Source organism: Aotus nancymaae, unplaced genomic scaffold (genome assembly GCF_030222135.1).
Source record: "Aotus nancymaae isolate 86718 unplaced genomic scaffold, 86718_ANA_hifiasm-v0.15.2.pri h1tg000117l, whole genome shotgun sequence".
In the NCBI taxonomy this organism is placed as follows: Eukaryota; Metazoa; Chordata; class Mammalia; order Primates; family Aotidae; genus Aotus; species Aotus nancymaae.
This window is the reverse complement of record NW_026988532.1, coordinates 94,436-119,597: the sequence shown is the minus strand read 5'-3', so window position 1 is coordinate 119,597 and position 25,162 is coordinate 94,436. Positions and strand designations below refer to the sequence as shown.

The following is a 25,162-nucleotide window of genomic DNA, read 5'->3' as shown; positions in this document are numbered from 1 at the left end:
TGTTGTCTCTAGTCTTCTTGCTTGCATTGTTTATGAGAGAAATACGCTGTCCTCCTTATCTTTGTTCTTCTGTATGTAGCATGTCTTCTTTTTCTGGCTGCTTTTAAGATTTTCTTTTTGTCACTGGTTTTGGGCAATTTATACGTTGGTATAGTTTTCTTTCTGCTTCTTACATGTAGGCTTTGTTGAAATTTCTTAGAATTGTTGATTTATATTTTTTAAAATCAAATTTAGTAATACATCGTCATTATTTCTTCAAATACTTTTCTATCCCACCTTCTTTAGGGTCCCCAATTACATATACAAGTTCTCTTTAACTCAAGATGGGATTATGTCCCAATAAACCCATCATAAGTTGAAAGTATCATGTCAAAAATGCATTTAATACACCTAACCTACCAAACATCATGGCTTGGCCTAGCCTGTCTTAGACAGGCTTAGAACACTTACATTAGCCTGCAGTTCAGCAAAATCATCTAACATTTTATTATTTTTCTATAATAAGGTGTTGAATATCTTATGTAATTTGTTAGGCACTCTACTGAAAATAAAAAAACAGAATGATTGTGTGGGTACTCAAAGTACAGTTTCTACTGAATAAGTATCACCTATGCACCATTGTAAAGTTGAAAAATTGTAAGTCAGGGACTGTCTGCATATTAAACCAGTTAAAGTTGCCTCACAGCTTAATGATATTGTTTACATTTTAAATTTTATTATTTTTCTGTGTTTTTCATTTTGGATTATTTCTATTGCTATGTCTACAAGTTTACTAATGTTCTCTTTCACAATGTCTAATTTGTCTTTAATGCCATCAGTGTATTTTTCATCTCAAATATTACAGTTTTCATTTCTAAACTCTATTTGGATCCTTTTCATATCTTCTATGTCTCTAATTAACATGTTCAATCTTTCCATTAGCTTTTTGAACATATGGAATATAGTCATAATAACTATTTTTATGCCATTTGATAATTCTTACATCTTTGCCAATTCTAGATGAGTTTCTATTATTTTTCTTATAGTTATGGGTCATATTTTCCTGCATCATATGATTGCCAGGTAATTTTTGATTAGATGCCAGACATTGTGTTTTTTTACCTTGTTGGGGGATGGATTTTTTTTATTCTTATAAACATCATTGAAGTTAGTTCTGGGTCACAGTTAAGTTATCAGGAAATAGTTTGGCCTATTTAGATCTCTCTGTTAAGTTTGCTAGCAAATCCCAGATCAGCATTTATTCTAAAGCTAATTATTCCCCACTTCTGAGGCATGGCTGTACTGAGTACTATATACAGTTCCATGAATTATGGGTTTTTCTAATTTATCTGGGGGATGAGGGTGGTCAGTGGACAGGCATATTTCTAGTCCTGTGCAAGCATCATTATTCCCTCTAATCCTCTTGGGTGCTCCAGTACTAGGAGGTTTAAAAAAGAAAAACTCTTGAGTGATTCTTTCGGAGCCTCAGGGAGTTTCCTCATGTGCAGGCATTCTCCAGTAATCTGCTAAATATTTGAAGGGAACCCTCTGCAGGTCTCTGGACTTCTCTGTGTAACTCTCCTCTCTTCAGAATTCTAGCCACACAGTTCTCCTCAAGCTTTCAGTCAACATCCTCAACTCAAGGAGTTTACCAGGCTCTACTTGAGTGTCCCCTCCCTGTGCCATGGGAGGGAAAACTCAATTTTATCCTCACAGAGGGGAAAGATGTGTTTACTTCTCATATCTCAGGGAACACTACCCCTCCTTGCCTGATGTCTAATATCTTGAAAAGTCTTGTTCCATATATTTTGTTCACTTTTTAAGTTGTCCCAAATAGGAGAGTGCCTCTAAATCATGTTAATCAATCTTGGCTGGAAGCAGAATCCTAAAAAATTGTTTTTATTATGTTATAGAAATACCTACAAACAGAAAACAGTTAAATTCCTGATGCATATAACTCATACAACAAAAAAGCATTTAAAATTTTTTATAAATATAATAAATCCATAAAATAAATAAAATTTAAATTAATTACATTAATTTAACATCACTGATTCTGTGATTTTGTTTAAACTAAACATGGTACTGATTGCTCTGGGACATCCATTTTAGTCTGGCAGATTTTTACTGTTTGTGCTGTGTTGACTCACTTCTCTCATTAGTTCTCTGTATTTGAATCACTGAAAAATATTCATCTGTACAATGCACTACGATGTCATTCAGCCTCCACTTAGTTCAAATTCATCACTTACATAGCAAGTCTACCCCCTGTTGTTGTTGATGTTTCTACATTTACATGTGCAACTTGGAATATTGAAATTTTGTGACAGTACTTGGCTATAAAATAGGCACTCAGATCATCCTAAATATACTTATATTAATTTTATTAATTTTCAAAATAATCATTGAGTTAGAAAAAATGAAATTTAAAAAATTATTTTACAGCCTGTGCAACACAGTGAGACTCCATCTCTACAAAAAAGAATTTTTTTTTTTATTCGCTGGCATGGTGGTTGTGATGGTTAATATTGACTGTCAACCTGATTGGATTAAAGGATGCAAAGTATTGTTCCTGGGTGTGTCTGTGAAGGTGCTGCCGAAGGAGAGTAACATTTGAGTCAGTGGGCTGGGAGAGACAGACCCACCCTCAATCTGGGTGGGCACCATCTCATCAGCTGCCAGCACATCTAGAATAAAGCAGGCAGAAGGTGGAAGGAGCCGACTTGCCGAGTCTTCTGGCCTTCATCTTATCTTTCTCCTGTGCTGGACACTTCCTGTCCTCAAACATCAGACTCGAAGTTCTTGGCTTCTGTACTCTTGGTCTTACACTTGTGGTTTGCCAGGGGCTCTCAGGCCTTCAGCCAGACTGAAGGTGGCACTGTTGGCTTCCTTACCTGTGAGGTTTTGGGACTTGGACTGATCCACCACTGGCTTCCTTGCTACTCAACTTGCAGAAGGCCTATCATGGGACTTTGCCTTATGATCATGTGAGTCAATTCTCCCTTAATAAACTCTCTTTCATACATACGTATATCCTATTAGCTCTGTCCCTCTAGAGAACCCTGACTAATACTGTGGTGTACACCTGTAGTATTAGCTACTCAGGAGGCTGAGGTGGAAACATTGTTTGAGCCCAGGAGGTAAAGGCTGCAATGAGCCATGTTCACGCCACTGCACTCCAGCCTGGGTGACAGAGAAAGATCCTGTTTCAAAAAATAAAAATAAAATAAAATAAAATAATTCTTGTAGAGAACATGCAGTTTGAAATATACTGTTCCAATGCAAGACAGTAAAATGTTTCTCAAGTTAGATGGTCATCATATTGAAAAGGCTATTTGAGCCAAGAGAATTGCTGCGGATCTCTACTTTGTCCAAAAGGACTGATAATGGGAGAGAAACAAGGAATGAAGTTGTGATGAGCTACAGAAAAATGCCTGCAAGAGAAAATGGGGGAAACTTTAAGAGAATAACCAAAATAAGCCTGAGTGTGATGGCTCATGCCTGTAATCCTAGCACTCTGAGAGGCTGAGGCAGGAGGATTGCTTGAGCCCAGGAGACCAGCCTGGGCAACATAGTGAGACCCTGTCTCTACAAAAAATATTTTCTCTACAAAAGAGGCTGAAGTGGAAGGATTGCTTGAGCTTGAGAGGTAGAGGCTACAGTGAACCATGGTGCACCTCTGCACTCCAGCCTGGGTGATGCAGTGAGATCCTGTCTCAAGAAAAAAGAGAGAATAACCAAAATAGCCACTTAGTGTAAAAAAGTAAGCATGACAATAGCTCAGTTACAAAGGTAGTTAACTAGGAAGACACCGCCTGACAGAAAAAACAAAAGTAATGAGACAGGGGAAAACAGACTATTCAGGATCTTTATAGATAATGCAGGACTAAAAGAAAAGGCGGTATCTCTAGAAAAGGAAAAGAGAGGGTATATCAGCCAAACTAAAGAGGAAATCAGGGCAGTTTTTACCAATAGCCTGAGTATAGATCTGAATCATAACAGGATAGAATCCTGTTTTCTCAGGGAAGGCAAGGTGAGTTTTTAGGCCTTGCATTGGACCAGAGTGTGTGGGAAAGTAAGTCATCAGGGTCCCTCACACAAGAAGAATTCAGCAAGACAGACAAAAGAAAATACTACTCAGGGCTGCCTTTCTGCAGTAGACCTGGGCTTGGTTTCAAGGTCTTCCTGTCTGTGGTGCTCTATGTCTGCCTCTGGCTTCCTGAGTGCTCTCCTAGTTTAACCTGTAAGTGCCCCATGAGCTCTGACTTTCAAGAACTTTTTCCTACCATGTGACTCAAGGGTAGAGCTTCCATTTGCTTTTGTGCTTCATTCTTGGCCTTTGCATTGAGTTTTTTTGGATCAGGTTTACTTACTCTGTTTCTTCTTGATTCAGTGATGCTGTCTGTCACTTACCAGGGTAAGAAAACTGTCCTCCAAAGCACAGAAATTTCCCCAGTATGGAACGGGGTAAAGGGCCATTTGGCGTAACTATAACCCTGAGGGCAAGGTCCTTATTATAGGACTGCATTAGTCTGTTCTCACACTGCTATAAAGAAATACCTGAGACTGGGTAATTTACAAAGAGGTTTAATTGGCTCACAGTTCCACAGGCTGTACTGTAAGCATGATGCTGGCATCTGCTAGGCTTCTGGGGAGGCCTCAGGAAAGTTAGAATAATAGCAGAAAACAAAGGGGTAGTGAACACTTCATATGGCCAGAGCAGGAGGAATAGAGAGAGAGCGGGGAGGTGCTACACACTTTTAAACAACCAGATCTCATGAGAACTCACTATCATGAGGATGGCAGCACAGTGAGGGTGCGAAACCATTCATGAAGGATCCACCTGCATGATAAGATGACCTCCCACCAGGCCCCACCTCCAACATTGGGGATTACAATTCCACATGAGATTTGGGCGAGGACACAGATCCAAACCGTATCAAGAGACGTCAGAGCTAAATGGAATGCCAAGAAGAGTCCTTTAAACCTACAAGTCCTTCCAGTAAGTGTGTATAGCACGGGCCTTTAATAACTGTGTAAAGCCAACTGAATAATCTGAAGTTCACCTGAGGAAAAAAACTCAAGTGTTTGTGCTTGCTTCGGCAGCACATATACTAAAATTGGAATGACACAGAGAAGATTAGAATGGCCCCTGCGCAAGGATGACACACAAATTAGTGAAGCGTTCCATATTTTTTTAATTAAAAATATTTTTTAAAAAACAAAAAAAACCCTCAAGTATTTATACCTTGGAAACCCCACTCTTCTCTAAAGGTCAGTATTCTACATAAACCTAAACAATGCATTGGAGTGGACAAAGTGGGTGCCAGAAAGAGTGAGAGAAGGTGGGAAAAGGCAGGAATCGAGGCTCCCGGTCTTTGACAGGAAAATCTTTCCCCTTTATATTCTTTCATGGACAGAGAATAGCCAAATCTGAGACACATCAGACGTGAGATGAGATGTCATGCCCTATTTCGGCTCAAAGGCTCCTTAGGAATTTAGCATCATTCACACTCTTCATACATTCTAACTTCAGGGTCACAGTGTGACAGAAGTCCAGTTTCTCATCACTGGACATTCTTTTTCCATGACAGAAACTCCCCTGAGGACATTCACATAATCTGCCTGATAAGTGCTTAGTGGGCAGGTCCAAAGATTGCCCTTCGTTTGGGAGACCCTTACAGCTTCCTGTGTAGACTCGTTTTCCTAAAATAATCACTGCCTTATCCGACATTATTCAATTTAGGACTATACTAAGTATTAGATTTTTTTCTTCCCAATAAAGCAGTTATTTTAATGGCTTTTTTTCCTCAACATTGTGATTATATGTTTTCTCAAAATATCTGAGTGTTTTTTTCTTGAGAAATAGTATCTTTATATATGAAAAATTTTAGAACTGGAAAGGATATCAGGGATTGCAGTTCTCTTTAACAAGGAACTGAAATCTAAAATAATTAAGTATACTGTAGGCTCAGATTATCTTAGTAAAAAAAAAGATAAAATGATTAAGCAATTCGACTCAAGTCATACTTCTGTAGCAGCTAAATATTATTCTCATGAAAAACCCACCCAAAGTTGAAACATAAAAAGTGGTGAAGCTGGTATTCAAACTCAGATCTATTTTTCTCCACTGGCTTTGGAGGCAGCTGTGATATGGTAGTGAAAGAATAATCTGATACCAGCACCCATTATGCTGTGTGGCTTTTCTCATGCAGATAGAAAACTGCTCTGCATACCTAGATTGGTAATGTGAGTGCAGTGACGTGCTACAATTTGAATCAATGCTAATCAAGGCAAAAAGGATTTGGGGTTGTCCTTCTACTTGTCTTTCTGGAATCTGATTCTACTGACAACAAAACAACTGGCACCTGTTTCTTTCCAAGTCTTACTTGAATTCTTCATCAATTTTTCCCAGCCGTGGAGCCACCTGTAAATCTAGAGCAGTGTTCCTTAAAGGGTCTGTGTGGACCACCTAAACCAGAGGCAGTCACTGGGAGGTCCTTTAATAAATACACACATATAAATATACCTGGGTCCCACCCAGAATTTCCCACTCAGAATTTCTTGGGGTCGAAGAGTAAACAGGGATTTTTGTATCTCCCTGAAGATGCTTATTACACTGACGTTTGAGGATCACTGAGATTATAGAGCAATATCGCTGTTCCTGAGTGAGGCTGCAATAGCCTTTGCCTGAGTGGTTTGAAAATAGTAAAACTGAAATCATAATTAAAATCAGCTGGGTGTTGTGACACATGCCTGTAATCCCAGCTGTTTGGGAGGCTGAGGCGGGAGGAGAGTTTGAGGCCTGGAGTTCAAGACTAGCATGGGCAACATAGCAAGATTCCATCCCTACAGAAATATTTTAAAATTAGCATAGTGGGGTGGCATGCACCTGTAGTCTCAGCTACTTGGGAGGCTAAGATGCAAGGTTTTGCTTGAGCTTAAAAGTTTGAGGCTGCAGTGAGCTATGATCATGCAACTGTACTTCAGCCTAAGCAGCAGAGCAAGACCCCATTTCTGAAATAAGTAAATATCAGAGTAACCTCCAAGCAACCTTTTCTTTCCTTTTTTTTTTGACATGGAGTCTTGCTCTGTTGTTCCAGTTGGAGTGCAGTGGTGTCATCTCAGATCACTGCAACCTCTGCCTCCTGGGTTCAAGCAGTTCTCTCACCTCAGCCTCCCAAATAGTTGGGATTACAAGCATGTGCCACCATGCCTGGCTAATTTTTGTATTTCTAGTAGAGACAGCATATCACTATGTTGGCCAGGCTGGTCTTTAACTCCTGACCTCAAGCGATCTGGCCGCCTTAGCCTCCCAAAGTGATGAGATTCCAGGTGTGAGCCACTGTGCCCAGTCCAAGCAATCTTTTCTTAGGGAAACTGAACTAAATTTCCCAGGGGTGCAGTTATAAAACTATCATGAATGGCCTTTGTATTTTATTTTTCCAGGCACATGATGATTTGGAAAATTTTAAAAAAAAAGTAAAATATATATATTACTCTAATGCCCATTCAATGACTACTTTTAACATTTTGATATATTGTCCTTACATAAGGATGACTTAAAAATGAGCTCCTTAGTCAGAAGCAATATTGTGTCAAACATCCATTAGTACCCAGATAGCTATACTGGCAGAAGCATTGTGGTTAGGGAAGACAAATCCATATCCTGATTGAAGTTATTCACAGAGAACAAATGGCTACCTCCTCCACTGTGGCCAACCTGCCAAGAGGTAGTCTTCTCTTTCCCAGATAAAAATCCTGTGTAGAAGTCTCCCTTGGCAGTCTCTGCTGTTGACAAGGTAGGCACTCAGAAATGGGCATACCTTGTGGGCATACCTGTGGGCATCCCACAGTGGAAGGGATCAGGATTGTGCATGGGCTCAACATGTACTTTAGGAAGTATCATCCACCTATCTCTTCCCCTAACCTTTGGTGACCTTTGTCATCAATCTACCAAAACCTTTTTTCTGAGTCACCAACATTTCAACCAAACTCTGTCAGTGTCCATGAATCAGAATATCTGTACTTCTGACCATCTCTTCATTTACACAGAGTGAACAACTATATGTATTGCTCAGAGTTCTGCCTACTGGGAGAATTTCCCATCACCAGTCTTACAAGGCCATCCCTGAATGGGGTTGTAATGTTGCGGCCATCTGCATCCATTGATGCCAAATATATTGTACAAAACCATCGTAAACCAGGCCTTAGCTTTTTCTTCCTCAGTCAGCTGGTTATTGGGAACTCCCCACAATGAGTTATTAGAGAGACAGCACTGTAGCAGGAATAGGTGCTGTAGGAAATCAAGCCACTTCTCATGTAACATACTTACATCTTCAGGACTTAGGATCTGCTTGCACTGAATCTCATTCATACCAATTTCACTTGATATCGGATTGCTGAAGCCTTCATCCAATTTTCTATCTTGGTGGTTCAGAAAACATCCAGTTTATCATGGGTAGCTCAGAACATGTGATCACCAGATGTCCCATTACCAGAAGTTTACTCTCTACCAGGGCCCAGTAGAAAACCAAGATATGTTTCTGAAAAGAATTATCTATTCCGAAATCCTAGTGGTCTGTGCTTCATCCAGTGTAACTGTTGTAGGAATGCTCTAAAATGGCCCCCAATGATCTCCACCTCCTGCTAATCATGCCTTTGAATAATCCCATTCCCTTAGGTATGAGTTGGACTAGTGGCTTGCTTCTAATTAATAGAATATGGTGGATGTGATGGAATATCACTTCTGAGATTAGGTTTAAAGACTTTGGTTTCCATTTTGGTCTCTCTCTCTCTCTCTCATCACTTACACTAGAGAAAGCTGCCATGTTGTGAGAAGCCCCAAGGAAAGACCCATGTGGCATTCAAGAAACTGAAGCTCTCAACTCATCAAACTTTGAGGAACTGAATCCTGCCAATGACCATGTGAGTGAGGTTGGAAGCAGATCCTTCAATGCCACAAGTAACTGAGATGACTGTGGCTCTGTCCAGTAGATTAGTTGCAACCTCATGAGACACCATGAGCTAGAACCACCTAGCTTTGCTGTTCCTGGACTGTTGATCAACAGAAATTGTGAAATAATAATTATTTTATTTGTGAGATGAAGTTTTGTTCTTGTTGCCCAGGCTGGAGTGCGCTGGCGCCGTCTTGGCTCACTGCAACCTCTGCCTCCCAGGTTCAAGCGATTCTCCTGCCACAGCCTCCCAAGTAGCTGGGATTACAGGCATCTGCCACCACAACCAGCTAATTTTTTTTATTTTTTGTATTTTTAGTAGAGACGGGGTTTCATTATGTTTGCCAGGCTAGTCTCAAACTCCTAATATCAGGTGATCCACCCGCCTTGGCCCCCTGAAATGCTGGGATTACATGTGTGAGCCACTGCGCCCAGCCTAATTATTGTTTTAAGCTGCTAAATTTGGGAGTAATTTGTTATGTATCAACAGATGAATATATGATGATCTGTGGGCTTATGTGTGTTCCACACAATACTGTTTGTTATCAAGGAACTCGTTTCTCAGCTAAAGAAGTTTACCAATGAGCTCATGCCCGTAGTTTATTGGTCTTGCCACATATGACATCTCTCAGAAGCAGCAAGGCTGATAAAACAGCTTACTGCAGCCACCGTGATGGATGTGTTCCTCATGATCTGGTGCCACAAGCCCACCATCTTCACAGATGCCAAGGAGTCCAGCATGGTGTTCGAGCTGAAGCACATCGTCGTGGGCATCCTCAAGCAGCCACCCTATGAGCAGCGGCTGTACAAGGACGAGCAACTCTTGGATGATGGCAAGACACTGGGCGAGTGTGGCTTCACCATCAAACAGCACAGCCACAGGCCCCAACCACAGTGGGGCTGACCTTCTGGGCAGATGACACCTTTGAGGCTCTGTGCATCGAGCTGTTCTCCAGCCCACTCGAGCTGCCTGAAGTGATGAAGCCCCAGGTCTCGGGAAGCAGTGCCAATGAACAAGCTGTGCAGTGAGGACCCGCGAGAGGCCCATTCCCCCCAATAAAAGATATTTGGGAGTCAAAAAAAAACCACAAAAAAACAGCTTACTGAAGTTTCTGTTACAGTGCCAATTGGGAATCAACACTCTGAAAGGTTAGGGCACTATCTTATAGGATGTAGGATATTCTTGGAAACAGAGATTAAATGATATAGGGTACTCTTTCTTCCACTACCAGAATACATGAATCAAGGGGTGGAAGTGGGAGTGGCTCCTCCACGATTATAGGTAACTACCAACCAGCAAAATTTTGTTTTCCATTCTGCAACTTTGCTGCTGGTTTAGAAGTTTTAGCTCTCAAAGGAAGAATGCTTCCATCAGAGGTCACAACAATGGCTCCACTGAATTGGAAGATGAAACTTCCATGCTATTGAAATGACTAACAAAGGAGGGATCATTGTTTTTGCCAGGGCAATTGCTCCCAATTACTAAGGATAAACTGAGTGGCTGCTACAGTAATGGAGATACGGCAGACTATGTTTAGAGCCCAGGACATTCTGTAAGGTGCTTCTGGATATTATCAAATCCAGTAACAAAAGGCAGGGCAAAACCACAGCAACACATATAAAAACAGGCCACTAAGATTTAGACCATTTGGAAGTGAAGGTCTGGATCACTCCACCAGGAAAGAATTCTGACTGGTTGCGGGGCCAGCTAATGGCAAAGGAAACAGACTACATATGACTACCCAGGATTGTAATAATTACGTAATTTTCTTCCTTGCTTGTTATGTATATATTGACATATATTTACTTATTTCCCCCTCCTCTTCATTGTCCTCCTTTATTTTTTACCAGGACTGTTATCAGTGGTTAACCTTATAATTTTGTCTGTGAGGCTATTTAGGTGAGATTACATAAAACAGACATCACGCAGACATGGATATAGTGACTACTGGCACTTTGGGCCCTCTTTTTTAGGAAGAGGATAGAAACATCTATAAAGAAGACAGTTGTATCTTGCTAAGCAAAAGCAGTAAGATACTTTTGTTATTATTAGAAACACATAAATTGATGCTGAATGACCAAAAGGATAGATTCTGCTGGCTACTTACTGTCTGTCAGCTTCAAGCACACCTTTCAAAACTCTGGTTCATGTTTGGGTGTGCAAAGTATAATTTCCAGACTCCCTTGCCACCTGGCTTCTGGTTAGGTTCTGCAAAAAGAAAACCCTGGGTGGAGCTTTGAAAGAGAGAGAAGAAAGGGAGAAAGGACTTTCCCTGCTCCCAGGTCCTGTCAGGATTGCTTCCATGGCGGCAGCAGCAGCAGCAGCAAACTATGGTACTGAGCTTCTTTCAGCACCATCACTGGCCCTGGCAATATCCTTGCTGTGCTCCCTTGACAGTAGCAATACTAGTCCCACTGTGCTCCCTCACCCACTGGGCCATGCCAGGTTGCACTCTACACCACATGGGCACCTGCCAGGTTGCACTCTGATAACACTACTCTTAACTTTCATTTCCCCAGCCCCAAGGGTGTTAGCTGCTTCTTGCACTTACTAATCTTTAGTTATCTCAGTGTCCTGTCATTCCTCTTTCAGCCCTCCAACAACTACATAATAATTCCCTTCATAAGATCCCAACTTTACTTACAGTATCAATTGTGGTTTCTGTTTTCCTGATTGAACCATGACTGATTCATGGGCATATAACCAGTGAAATATCAAAATCAGTATTTTGGTCATGACTGACTTTAGGGACCAATGAAACACATAGCAGAAACCTCAAAATAAGCCCCATGAATGATTTGGTACGACAGATCCACCTATGCCTCAAAAATGGTTGCCCCAGTGGTTCCACTTCCTGAACTCCAATTTCTCTAAACTCTTACAGGCCAGTGTGTGTGCTTTGCATGTATTTGGATACCAATGGCTTTCAGTCACTGAGCTTTACAAGGTGGTCCAGAAGGTTCTGTCCTCCTAGTGACATCCTGCAAAACTGCTGTATAGTGCTTGACCTTTGGATATACATGCGGTCCCTAACTTACAATGGTCTAACTTGTAATTTTTCACTTTACAGTGGTGCAAAAGCGATATGCATTCAGTAGAAAGCGCACTTTGGATTTTGAATTTTTACCTTTTCCTCTAGCCAGTGCTATATGGTTCAGTATCTCTCATGATTCTGGGCAGCAGGACCAAGCCACAGCTCTGTCAGTTATACAATCACAAGGGCAAACAACCAACATACCACTGTGTTTTTCACTTTTAGCACGGTAATCAATATATTGCATGAGGCTATTTAACACTATTATCAAGTAGGTGATTTGCCAAACTGTAAGGTGATCTAAGTGTTCTAAGCATGTTTAAGGTAGGGTAGGCTAAGCTATGATGTTCAGTAGGTTAGGTGTATTAAATGTATTTTTGACTTACAGTATTTTCAACTTATGATACATTTATTGAGACATAACCCCATCTAAGTTGAGGAGCATCTGTATTAAATGAAGGGTAGCACATTACTGCCCAGAGAAGACATTGGTTAGAGTCAGGATAGGAAAGGAAAAGGTGGTATTACTGCTAAAAAAGAAAACAATCATTTGAAAATCTCCACTAGGTGATGGGATAACTGCCCTGCCCTACCCCATTCACATCTACAAAGACCAAGTCTTTTCCTTTCACCACTGCTCTTAATGTTCATTTTAATCTGACTTTACTTGGAGTTTTTGTTAACTTTTTAGTTAGGGGCCCCTGAGTGTTTTTCCCCTCCTCTGCTCTCCTTTAGGAAATGGCCTGTGTGCCCAGAGGAATCACTAAAAAAACACATCAATGCACACCTATCAATCGGCTCCATCTCAGAGCTGCTGAAGCAGCACGCACTAAAACCCAGACAAAAACTAAATGTCACACTCATTTTCTACTGTGAAGGAAAAGGCAAACCAAAAGAAACCACTACCCATCACCATCCCCATCACCACCACCATTACAAGAGTCTGATTATTTTAATGATTGCCAAAACAAGGTTTTCACAATTATTCTTCCTAAAAAGACACTTTATGTTTTATACTAGCAGTAAAATCCTCTCCTTTCTTCTAGGTTCTAATCAATAAAGAACAGATACAAGGAGGGCCGGGCATGGTGGCTCATGTCTGTAATCCCAGCACTTTGGGAGGCCGAGGCAGGCAGATCACTGAGGTCAGGAGTTCGAGACCAGCCTGGCCAACATGGTCAAACTCCATCTCTACTAAAAATACAAAAATCAGCCGGGAGTGGTGGTGCATGACTATAATCCCAGCTACTCAGAAGGCTGAGGCAGGAGAATTTCTTGAAGCCGGGAGGTGGAAGTTGCAGTCAGCCAAGATCATGCCACTGCCCTCCAGCCTGGGTGACAGAGCAAGACTCCATAGAAAAAATTGTTTTAAATGTCCGGGAATGATTCATGCCTGTAATCCCAGCACTTTGAGACACTGAGGCGGGTAGATAACCTGAGGTCGGGAGTTCCAGACCAGCCTGACCAACACAGAGAAACCCTGCCTCTACTAAAAATACAATATTAGCCAGGCATGGTGGCTGGCGCCTGTAATCCCAGCTACTTGGGAGGCTAAGGCAGGAGAATCGCTTGAAATCGGGCGGCAAGAGGTTGCAGTGAACCGAGATCAAGCCATTGCACTCCAGCCTGGGCAACAAGAGTGAAACTGTGTCTCAAAAAATAAATAAATAAATAAATAACAAATGAATAAATACATAAATAAAACAGATACAAGAAACTAATAACTTTGAAAATAGAAGCTTTCTGGTAAAGCTGTATTGGGAAGCAAGAAAGCTAGGACCTGAATCCAAGTAGAGCCACCTACTGCCTCCCCTTAAATTTAGGCTTAGCCCCAGTCAGTGGGGAAGGAAGATTTTCAAAGCAGATCCTCAGCAAACTTGCCCTGCCACCCGCCTAAAGGATCACAGGTCTGTCTAAAAAGTACCATTGTACAAGTGTCTTTTCACGAAGGAGCACGTGGAGACGGTGGGAGGGAGACCCACCCTTCTTACTGTCCTTGCTGCAGGCAGTGCAGCTGTTGCAGGGAGTGGAGGGGGTTGTCTCCTGACGGAAGTCAGGCTTTCGCCAACCAGATTACTGACTCCTCTCCCTCCTTTGAAGAACAAGTAGGCCAAAAGAGATACTGGAAAAGTTCATTACAATTCTGCTTTCTCCTGTGGAGAGGGGCATAAGCCTCATCAATGTGGAAATGCCTGAACACCAAACATCTACTCCAATTTATTTTCCTGAAAGATTCCTTCTCAGTAGCTATTACAGAGAGATGATGGTATAGAAGAAGATACAAAATTCAAAACTAGTTCCTTGCAGCACTATTCACAATAGCAAAGACATGGAATCAACCTAAATGGCCCATCAATAGCAGACTGGACAAAGAAATGTGGTACATATATACCTTGGAATACTATGGAGCCATAAAAAAGAATGAGTCATGTTCTTTGCAGGACCTGGAGGCCATTGTCCTTAGCAAATTAACACAGGAAGAGAAAACCAAATACTGCATGTTCTCAGGTATAAGTGGGAGCGAAATGATGAGAGCACTTGGACACAAAGAGGGGAACAACACACACTAGGGCCCACTTGAAACCTACTTGAAGGTGGAGGTTGGGAGGAGGGAGAGGATCAGAAAAAGTAAGTATTGGGTACTACCAGATTTAGTACCTGGACAATGAAATAATCTGCACAACAAATCGCCATGACACAAGTTTACCTATATAACAAACCTACACACGTACCATTCAACCTAAAACAAAAGTTTAAAAAATAAAAATAAAATTAAAAAATAATATAAAGACAACGATCTGTAATAATTTCTAGATCTGCACTGTCAAGTACAGTAGCCACTAGTTACATGTGGCTATTTAAATTAAAATTAAATAAAATTAGAATTCATTCTCTCAGTTACACTAGCCACTTTTCAAGGCTCAAAAGCCACATATGGCTTGGGGGGTCCTTATTGGACAGTGAAGACACAGCACATTTCCATCACTGCAGAGATTCTATTGAACAGCATTGTGTTAAATGTAGAAAAAGAATACTGAATTAACAACTCTACTTTTCTCATTACAATTGAATGCAGTTATCATCAAATATTATGGTCACAAAACTCCTAAAAAGAATTTTAAAATATTATTATCCTTTAAAAGAAGAAAAAACTTATAGGACTCACCCTACCTGATTTAAGACTTACTACAGTAATCAAAATGGTATTATTGAAAGAATAGGCCTATAAAATAATAGGATGTAATGAAGAGTGCAAAAGTAGATCCATACAAATATGGCCAATTGATTTTGGCAGAAGTACAGAGGCAATTCAACAGTACTTAACAATTGAGCATTTATATGCAAAATAATGAAACTCATTCTGTAGTTTATACTTTATATAAAGACTAACTCAAAATGTATTATAACCTAAATAAAATGTAAAACTATAAACCTTTTGGATAAATACATAGGAGAAAAATCTTTGTGACTTTGGATTAGGCAAAGAATTCTTAGATATGAGACCAAAGGTATAATCCGTAAAAGAAAAAAATTGATAAATTGAGTTACATCATTTCTTAAAATTTGCTCTGTGAGGCCGGGCGCGGTGGCTCACGCCTGTAATCCCAGCACTTTGGGAGGCCGAGGCGGGTGGATCACGAGGTCAAGAGATCGAGACCATCCTGGTCAACATGGTGAAACCCCGTCTCTACTAATACAAAAAATTAGCTGGGCACGGTGGCGCGTGCCTGTAATCCCAGCTACTCAGGAGGCTGAGGCAGGAGAATTGCCTGAACCCAGGAGGCGGAGGTTGCGGTGAGCCGAGATCGCGCCATTGCACTCCAGCCTGGGTATCAAGAGCGAAACTCCGTCTCAAAAAAAAAAAAAAAAAAAAAAAAAAAAAAAAAAAAAAAAAAATTTGCTCTGTGAAAGACTGTTAAGAGAAGTAAGTGACAAATCACAGACAGGGAGAAAACATTTGCAGATCACTTTTTTGGCGAGGGACTTGTATCAGAATATAGAGAAATGTATAAACACAACAGTAAACAACCCAAGTTTTGAAGTGGACAAATAATTTGAACATTCATCTCACCAAAGAAAGGAGATTTATGGATAGCAAATAAACAAGTGAAGAGAAGTCTCACATAATTAGATGTTAGAGAATTTCAAGTTAAAAACAATACATATTAAAAAAAATACTATTAAGAAGAAACACACACACAAATACTATTATCCATATACATTTTTAAGTTGACATAATTTTTCATCATAAGTTTCGGCAGTTATAGCAAAAGATCTAATTTCCATGTTATGTTTCCATTTTAAAATAAAATTAGGCAGGGCACAGTGGCTCACGCCTGTAATCCCAGCACTCTGAGAGGCCAAGGCGGGTGGCTTGAACACAGGAGTTTGAAACCAGACTGGCCAACATTGTGAAACCCTGTCTCCACAAAAAAATAAAAAAGTTAGCTGGGTATGGTGGCACGTGCCTATAGTCCCAGCTACTCAGGAGGCTAAGGTGGGAGAATCACCTGAGTCCCAGAGGTTGAAGCTCTAGTGAGCCCTGAACTCATGCCATGCACTCAGTCTGGGCAACAAATCAAAATTCTGTCTCAATAATAATAATAATAATAATGACACCACTCCCAAATCTATTTACTGGAATGGCTATTTGATATCTATTATCTCAAATTTAAGAAAGCATTCCCCTTCTTCCACAAAGGTATTTTTTTTGTTAAATTTCAGAGTCACCCAGCTAATTTTCTCCCCTACAAAGTTATCTTAGTATATCTTTATGCTGAAAGGCTTGCTTTGTCACATTTCTCTGCCATAAAAATGTGTATTAATTTGCATTGTTTAAAAGTTATCAGTGAACTTTTTTTTTGTTTTTTGTTTTGAGACAGAGTCTTGCTCGGAATGGTCACCCAGGATGGAGTGCAGAGGCACAATCTCGGCTCACTGCAAACTCTGCCTCCTGGGTACAAGTGATTCTCCTGCCTCAGCCTCTTGAGTAACCAGGATTGCAGGCTTCAGCTACCACACCAGTTAATTTTTGTATTTTTAGTACAGACGGGGTTTCACCATGTTGGCCAGGCTGGTCTCAAACTCCTGACCTCAGTGATCCACCTGCCTCAGCTTCCCAAAGTGCTGGTATTACAGGCATAAACCATCCTGCCCGACTTTTTTTTGGAGATGGAATCTTGCTCTGTAGCCCAGGTTGAAGTGCAGTGGTGCTATCTCAGCTCACTGCAACCTCTATCTCCCGGCTTCAAGCAATTCTCTCTGACTCAGCCTCCCAAGTAGCTGGGATTACAGGCATGCGCCACCGTGCCCACCTAATTTTTGTATTTTTAGTAGAGACAGGGTTTGACCATGTTGGCCAGACTGGTCTCGAACTCCTGAACTCAGGTGATCCGCCCACCTTAGCCTCCCAAAGTGCTGGGATTATAGGCTTGAATCACCACGCCCAGCTGAGGATTCTTAAAAATTAAAAAAATGTTCTGACAGTTACAATATCACTATACAACTGAGTATAACAAATATATATTTTGAAATACTAAACACTAAAAATAAAAATTTATTTAAAATATCTTAATGAGATTAATACTTTAAAAAATTAGATTATGTATCATGCATAAATATTGTTAATTGCTGGGATGACACAGAGTTCAATGGAAACACATAGCAAAAAGTTTATCAAGCAAGTGTGGGACTTAAAAAATACGTATTAAGGCCAGGCGCAGTGGTTCACACCTGTAATACCAGCACTTCGGGAAGCTGAGATGGGCGGATCACGAGGTCAGAAGATTGAGACCATCCTGGCAAACATGGTGAAACTCTGTCTCTACTAAAAATACAAAAAAATTAGCTGGGCGTGGTGGCGTGTACTTATAGTTCCAGCTACTCAGGAGGCTGAGGCAGAATCGCCTGAACCCAGGAGGTGGAGGTTGCAGTGAGCCGAGATGGCGGCACCACTGCACTCCAGCCTGGTAACAGACTGAGACTCGGTCTCAAAAAAAAAAAAAAAAGTATTAATAATCGTGTAAACCACACAATAATATAAGATACATTATAGAAGCTAAAACACACTGCACATGGTAGGGATGAATAGAGAGCAAAAAAGTACTAATTTTTACTAAGCAGTAAACTCCCAAAGTTTAAAAGAAAAAAAATTAATATACCAATAGCCTTTTGGTAATTAAAAAAAAAAAAGGTTCTCCTAGTAATCAGAAATTAAAATGTAAAGATGTAATGTTTATCTATTGAAACACTGAATAGAAAAACATTCATATCAAAGCTTTCCCCTCCTTACTTAAAAATCATGCAAAATACACAAATAAGATGCAGGTTCATATCTTAGTTTGAGTGGGCTTTTCAGAGACTAATATTTCAAATTGTCCATTTATGTGGTACCCTGGAGATTTTCTTATAACTCTGGCAAAATGCACTAAGATTGGTAAAAAAATAAACTTCTTTTGTAAAAAGGAAGAGTGGCAATTGTGAAAAACAAAGTTTAAAAGAATCTTCAAAGCCCTACATTGACTTTAAGCAACTCAATTTAAGGAAATACACATTTAAGTAACAAAATTTGGAAACCAATTCTCTAAAGACTAGTGACATTTGCAAATCTGAAACTCACGGAAAAGCTTTGTAAAACTCAAGTGGTAGGAATACCGCTGTTTGAAGGCCACTGGTTTAAAGAATATTCTTAAAAGGCTGTTCTACAGAGTGTCACATCAACAGAACTACTTGCATTTGGTAGTCTAAAACAAACAAACATACTGAAGTGAAATTTTAGATAAAGAACAGATGTAGGAATAGAAGTTTGTTTATGGGAAAATAGAAATTCAAGTCACTCCCCGCAGTATTCCCATCTTTGTTTTATCTAAGCTGAGATTCAGTAACAGTGACACACCCAAGCTTATTAATCATAAACTCACTGTGTACATGTTGAATTTAAATCTCTCGCTCCCTGACACAAAATCTCTGCACTCCAGCCTACCTCTTTAACACAGCTGGCACACCTCGTCAGAAGCACAGAAATCATTTCAGTCTGAAGACCCCCAAATTTATCACAATTCCTCAAACAACTAGTATTACTCTAAAAAAGTTTTACTCTAAAATAGAAAGGTATCTCCGGGCGCGGTGGCTCACGCCTGTAATCCAAGCACTTTGGAGGCCAAGGCAGGCGGATCACCTGAGGTCGGGAGTTCAAGACCAGCCAGACCAACATGGTGAAACCCCGTCTCAAAAAAAAAAAAAAAAAAAAAAAAAAATTAAATTCATTAAAAAAAATTTTTACAAAAAAAAGACTAAAAATAAAAAAAAGAGAAAGAAAAAAAAGAAAGGTATCTCATATCTCAACTTTTATAGAAATGAATAGCTTATAAAACTTAACCACTGTGTGAAAGTATGAACAGCAAGCAACACTATCATCATCTTTAAAGCAAATTGAACGCAACTGTCCAAGGTCATAGATATCACAGACAAGAATAAGAATAATGTACATGGAGCAACTTTTTTCCATTTTACTGTTCTATATGGACTAATTCAGGACTTTCTGAATGTATTATATAGCATCCTCTGGATCTACATCTTGGACTATGTTTTAATTATCACAAGAAAAGGTACAAGTTTTAATGAATTCTGCACTACATTGTAGTACAACTGAGCTGACATACCAAACTGGTTTTCTTTGAGTCTTAAACTCAACTGCTACCAGGAAAAGGAAAACATCTAAATGTGGAAGCATGTTGGGTGTAAGATAACTGAGCATGATAAAAGCACATCATTTGAAAAACACTCAGTTATTTGTTAATACCACAAGCCAAACAAAAACATATCTGGGGATGAATTTGTGAAACCTACTAGTGTTAAAATTTTACTTCTCTCAATTGTTAGGCTTCCAAAACATATTCAACAGATTCAAATTCAATAAATATTTACAAAGAACCTGCTAGGTAGAAGGTATATATTATTAGAATGAGACAATGCCTACTAAATGTTATTGCTGCCAGGCTAGTGGCTCATGCCTGTAATCCCAGCACTTTGGGAGGCTGAGACGGGCATATCATGAGGTCAGGAGTTCGAGACCAGCCTGACCAACATGGTGAAACCCCGTCTCTACTAAAAATACAAAAATTAGCTGGGCATGGTGGCACGTGTCTGTAATCCCAGCTACTCAGGAGGCTGAGACAGGAGAATCACTTGAACCCAGGAGGCAGAGGTGGCAGTGAGCCGCGATCATGGCACTCTAGCCTGGGCAACAGAGTGAGACTCCATCTCGAAAAGAAAAAAAAAGTTATTGTTGACACACCAAGTACATTAACATAAAGTTGCCTCATTATACATTAGATGTGATTTCAGCAGAGATTAAAATTATACCCAAATTACAGATCAAATCTATGTCACTGACTTAATTTATTACATAAAAAGAAAAACATATTTACTTCAGGTCTAAAGAATATTTTATTTCAATACTTCAGTATTGAAATCAGCTATCACACATATCCACCAACTGATATTTCATTGTCCATCTCTCAGGAGATATTCAAAGTGAGATTAATGTGATGAAGCATTCTCAGCAAACCTAGAACACTGTGCTTCATCTTCAAATTTAAGTCAGATCCTTTAAATAAGTTACTTCTAGTCATTATTCTATAGTACTTATGAAATAGTGCAATACATCAATGAAGTATAATTTAAGAGGCGAATTCTCTATAGATTTGGATTTGTCATCCCAATTCCTTGACATTCAATAATATAAGTATCTTTAGAGGCATCTTCTTCATCTTCTGATTTCTTCACAATAAATTTAGCCTGAAATCAGAAGAGTATATAAGTGATACGAAGAGAGATGAAGGAAAGAGTCCAAAATTCCAACTTATGTAGGCAGAGAGTTAATGTCAAGCCCATTTTATTGATTCCTGAGAAATTCAATAGCCTAAAGACAACACATTTTGTTGCACAACCATGGTTCTTGTTTAGAGGTATATATACCTGTTGAGTTTTGTCCAAATATATATGCCTGGGTTCCTTCCATACACACTGAATTAGAAAGCTCAGATGTCCAGCTTAGGTAAATATCCATTTTGAAACCTCAACTGGTAATGATAATGCAACTGTATTCCCATGCCCTAAAATTTTTCTAAAACGTTTCTACTTTTATCTTGTCAAGTAACAAATTACCTTTTAATTTCTTTACATTTTTTCTTGCAAATTTAATTCCCTAAATATATTGTTCAAAATATCCAGTTCAGAGAAGGTATGTGAGGAGGAGGGGTGGTGTTGATTAACATCTTCCTTCATCTTTAATGTAATGGGTTTAACAGCACATTTTTAAATTGGTAACTAAAGTTGGCCTAAAATATTTTGTCTGTATCATTGTATTTTGGTGATTTTTTGCTGTTGTTTTTGAGACAGGCTCTTGCTCTGGAACCCAGGCTGCAGTGCAGTGGCGTGAACATGGCTCACTGCAGCCTCAACTTCCTGGGTTCAAGAGATCCTCCTGCCTCCGCCTCCAGTGTAGCTGGGACCACAGGCACACCTCACCATGCCTGGCTAATTTTTTATTTTGTTGTAGAGACAGGGTCTCACTTTGTTGCCCAGGCTGGTCTCAAATTCCTAGGCTGAAGTGATCCTCTGGCATCAGCCTCCCAAAGTGCTGTAATTACAGGCATGGGCCATTGTGCCTGGCCTGTATCACTGTATTTTGAAAATATGATTTTTAAAGCAAATGTGATTCATTTTAACAAAACTAAATTTAGTATCAAAACAACTAGCCAGGTGCAGTGGTGCACATCTATAATCCCAGCTATTCTGAGGTGGGAGGATCACTTGAGCTCAGTTCGGGAGACCAGCCTGGGCAACACAGGAAGACTCCCCACAATTCCCATCAACGTCTTAAAAAAAAGTCAAAACAATAAAATAGATTGATTGAGTTTGTGGCAAAAGAATTTCAAATATGCCTAACATCTTAGGATTCTTGGAAGTACAATTTGGAAACCATCACTCTGGGGTCTTACTGAATGAATAGTAATGTTCAAAAATTCTTTCACTTTCAGCATTACAGCAGTGGTAATTACTGACACACAGTGAACATTTGAAATTACTGTTGAATGAATAAATGCTAAATTCTGAGCTAGATAACCAAATTATTTAAGTATATATATGTATGCATTTATGTATTTTTCAAACTAAAAACATTATATAAATATGAAACACAAGTAACAGCTATGAAAACCATTTCTAGCCTATACATAAGCCTACTTAAAACTATAAGTATGTAGACCTGAAAGGATTGTAGCAGGCCTATCTAGCTTAATTCTCATTTTACAGATAACTATCTGCATTGAGACAAAGAAAGATAAGAAACTTGCCCCAACTCACCCAGTTATACACAACAAAGCTGAGTAAGATATGAGCTATACACTCAGGTTTACACACTTTCCATCATGTATTCATTTCAAATAACAAGTAACTGTCTACTCTATGTAAAGTACGGTAAAAAGTAAAGAATATAATGAATGAAACTTGATTTCTGCTATTAAGGAGATCAATCTATAAGGAGAGACAGATAAGTAATAGTTATAAATACAGCCTAAGTAGAATAACAAAAAAAAAAACAGAGTTAACACATCAAATATATTTGCCTTTAATTCCCATCAGTCTTTCCTACAATTTAACAAAAACTTATCTATGCTTCTTAATAACAATAAAAGTATATATTATTAAGAATCAAACTGGGTGCAGTAGCTTACAGCTGTAATCATGGCACTTTGGGAAGCTGAGGTGGGAGAATCACTTCAGCCCAGGAGTTCAGGACCAACCTGGGCAACAGAGGGAGAGCCCGTCTCTCAAAAAAAAAAAAAAATTAGCAGGGCATGGTAGTTCACACCTGCAGTCCTAGCTAATTGAGAGGCTGAGGTGAAAGCATCACGTGAGCCCAGGAGTTCAAGACTACAGTGAGCTATGATACCACCACTACAATCCAGCCTGGGCAACAGAGCAAGACGCTGTCTCTTAAAAGGAAAAAAAAAAAAAAGGCCAGGAGTTTGAGACCAGCCTAGCCAACATAGTGAAACCCTGTCTCTGCTAAAAAAACACAAAAATTAGCTAGATGTGGTGGCACACGCCTGTAATCCCAGCTACTCTGGAGGCTAAGTCATAAGAATTGCTTGAACTTGGGAGACGGAGGTTGCTGTGAGCCAAGATCGTGCCACTGTACTCCAACCTGGGCTAACAGAGTAAGACTCTATCTTAAGAAAAAAGAAACAGAAAAAGAATCATATAAATAGGTATAGGGCAACAACAGTGGTTTTGTGTTTGGGACACTTCCGTAATGCTTGATTTTTTAAAATTAGTATATATTACTTTTATCATTTTTAAAAATGCTTAAGATTAGGGCTGGGCATGCTGGCCAGCACTTTGGGAGATCAAGGTGGGAGGATCGCTTGAGCCCAGGAGTTTATAGACCAGCCTAGGCAATATGGTAAGACCCCATCTCTACAAAACATCAAAAAACTAGCCAGATGTGGTGGCACGCACCTGCAGTACCAGCTACTTGGGAGGCTGAGGTGGGAGGATCACTTGAGAGCCCAGGAGATTTGTGCCACTGCACTCCAACCTGGGCAACAGTGCAAGATCCTGTCTCAAAAATAATAATAAAAATGTTTAAGATTAGTACCTTCCCTCATAAAATTGAATTATAAAATTATATTTCTTTATAAAATTACATTATAAAGAAAAAGCAAAATGGGAAATATGCTACATGTTACTGAAAGAAGCAAGAAATGAAGCTGTATGCATTAACTACAAAAAATGCAAAGAGAAAAAATTTAGGAGAAGAGGAAAACACCTAAATATCAATAGTGGTTTTACTGGCAAGGGGAAATTATGAGAAGGCTTTTCCTCTCTGTTTCCTATAAATAATTTAAATTAATTTCATGATGAAATATACATATTATTTTTTTAAATTAACAATCCATGCCAGGTACAGTGGCTCACACCTATAATCCCAGCACTTTGGGAGGCCAAGGCAGGTAGATCACCTGAGCTCGGGGGTTTGAGAACAGCCTGAGCAACATGGCAAAATCCCGTCTCTACAAAAAAATACAAAAATTAACCAGGTGTGGTGGCCTGAGCCTATAGTTCCAGCTACTTGGGAGGCTGAGGCAGGAGAATCTCTTGAGCCTGGGATGCAGAGGTTGCAGTGAGCCGAAATTGTGCCATTGCACTTCAGCCTTGGCAACAGAGCGAGACCTTTTCTCAAAAAAAAAAAAAAAAAAAAGAATCCTGTAGGATATGAGCTCATACAATGATAAATCCTTCTTCATTAAAAACTGTGTGTCAACTCTACTAAATATCAGAGGACTGATGAATATTCAACAAATATTCTATTCTACCAATAGAATCAAGAAAATAAAATGTCTAAAATTTTATATAAATATATTTTATAGCCAACTATGAATCCCTTGTGATTTGATACCATAGTTTACAACAAAACATCTTTACTTACTCTGTAAGGCAGTACCGCAGTGATTATAACATGGGCTTTGAAGTATGCTTTCCCAGATTTGCTCAAAGCCCAGCTCTGCCACTAAAAATCCATGTGGCCTTGAACAATTTAACGAATCTCTCTGCCTCACTTTACTCATATGTATAATGGGAATAATAATAAACAGCCACCTACAATAGTTATGCTGAGTAAGACAGTTCAGATAAATTGCTAAATTAGCTCAGTGCCTGCCACACAGGAAAACAGTGAGTGATAGCAATTATAATTACTATTAAGTTTCCTGTTTATTAAAATGTAACCCAAAATTGACTAAAATAAAAATCAAAATATCCAGCCTGGCCAACATAGTGAAACCCCATCTCTACTAAAAATACAAAAAATAGCCAGGTGTGGTGGCACACGTCTGTAATCCCAGCTACTCGGAAAGCTGAGGTGGGAGAATTGCTTGAACCTCGGAGGCAGATTACAGTGAGACGAGACCATGCCATTGCATTTCAGCCTGGGTGACAGAGTGACACTCTGTATCAAAAAAAAAAAAAAATCAAAATATCAATTTATCTTTCTGATAGAATACTCACCTTTGCTATTTGTTCAGCAAAATGTATAGCTGTTTGCGTATGGAGTGTAACTGGTCCTGTTTTTATTCTGGAAACTCCATTGGCTAATGCCATGAAAACAATCAGCTATTTAAAAAA

The 25,162-nt window shown here is 39.5% G+C and overlaps 1 protein-coding gene, 1 non-coding gene and 1 pseudogene across 7 annotated transcripts in view; 2 read left to right on the top strand and 1 right to left on the bottom strand.

Annotated features, from left to right (window-relative positions):
• The first annotated feature begins 5,069 nt into the window (after positions 1-5,069).
• LOC135272621 (U6 spliceosomal RNA) lies at positions 5,070-5,176 on the top strand. Its single transcript, XR_010340638.1, has one exon. It is a non-coding gene; the product is annotated as a U6 spliceosomal RNA (small nuclear RNA).
• Positions 5,177-9,507: 4,331 nt separating this feature from the next.
• The window catches only part of RTCA (RNA 3'-terminal phosphate cyclase), a 35,945-nt gene continuing 20,290 nt past the window's right edge, over positions 9,508-25,162 (bottom strand). For 2 of the 6 annotated variants that reach the window (XM_012466468.2, XM_012466470.3), the window contains 2 exons: positions 25,046-25,150; positions 16,040-20,770 (listed from right to left, as the gene is read on the bottom strand). In XM_012466468.2, the coding sequence (XP_012321891.1) occupies positions 20,669-20,770; positions 25,046-25,150 (207 nt within the window). In that variant the 3' untranslated portion in view covers positions 16,040-20,668. Of the gene's footprint in view, positions 11,146-16,039; positions 20,771-23,014; positions 23,597-25,045; positions 25,151-25,162 lie in introns of those variants that run through there. The other 4 variants (XM_064371090.1, XM_064371091.1, XM_012466469.2 and 1 more) reach the window with 4 other exon arrangements.
• LOC105726894 (elongin-B-like) lies at positions 9,610-10,021 on the top strand (annotated as a pseudogene).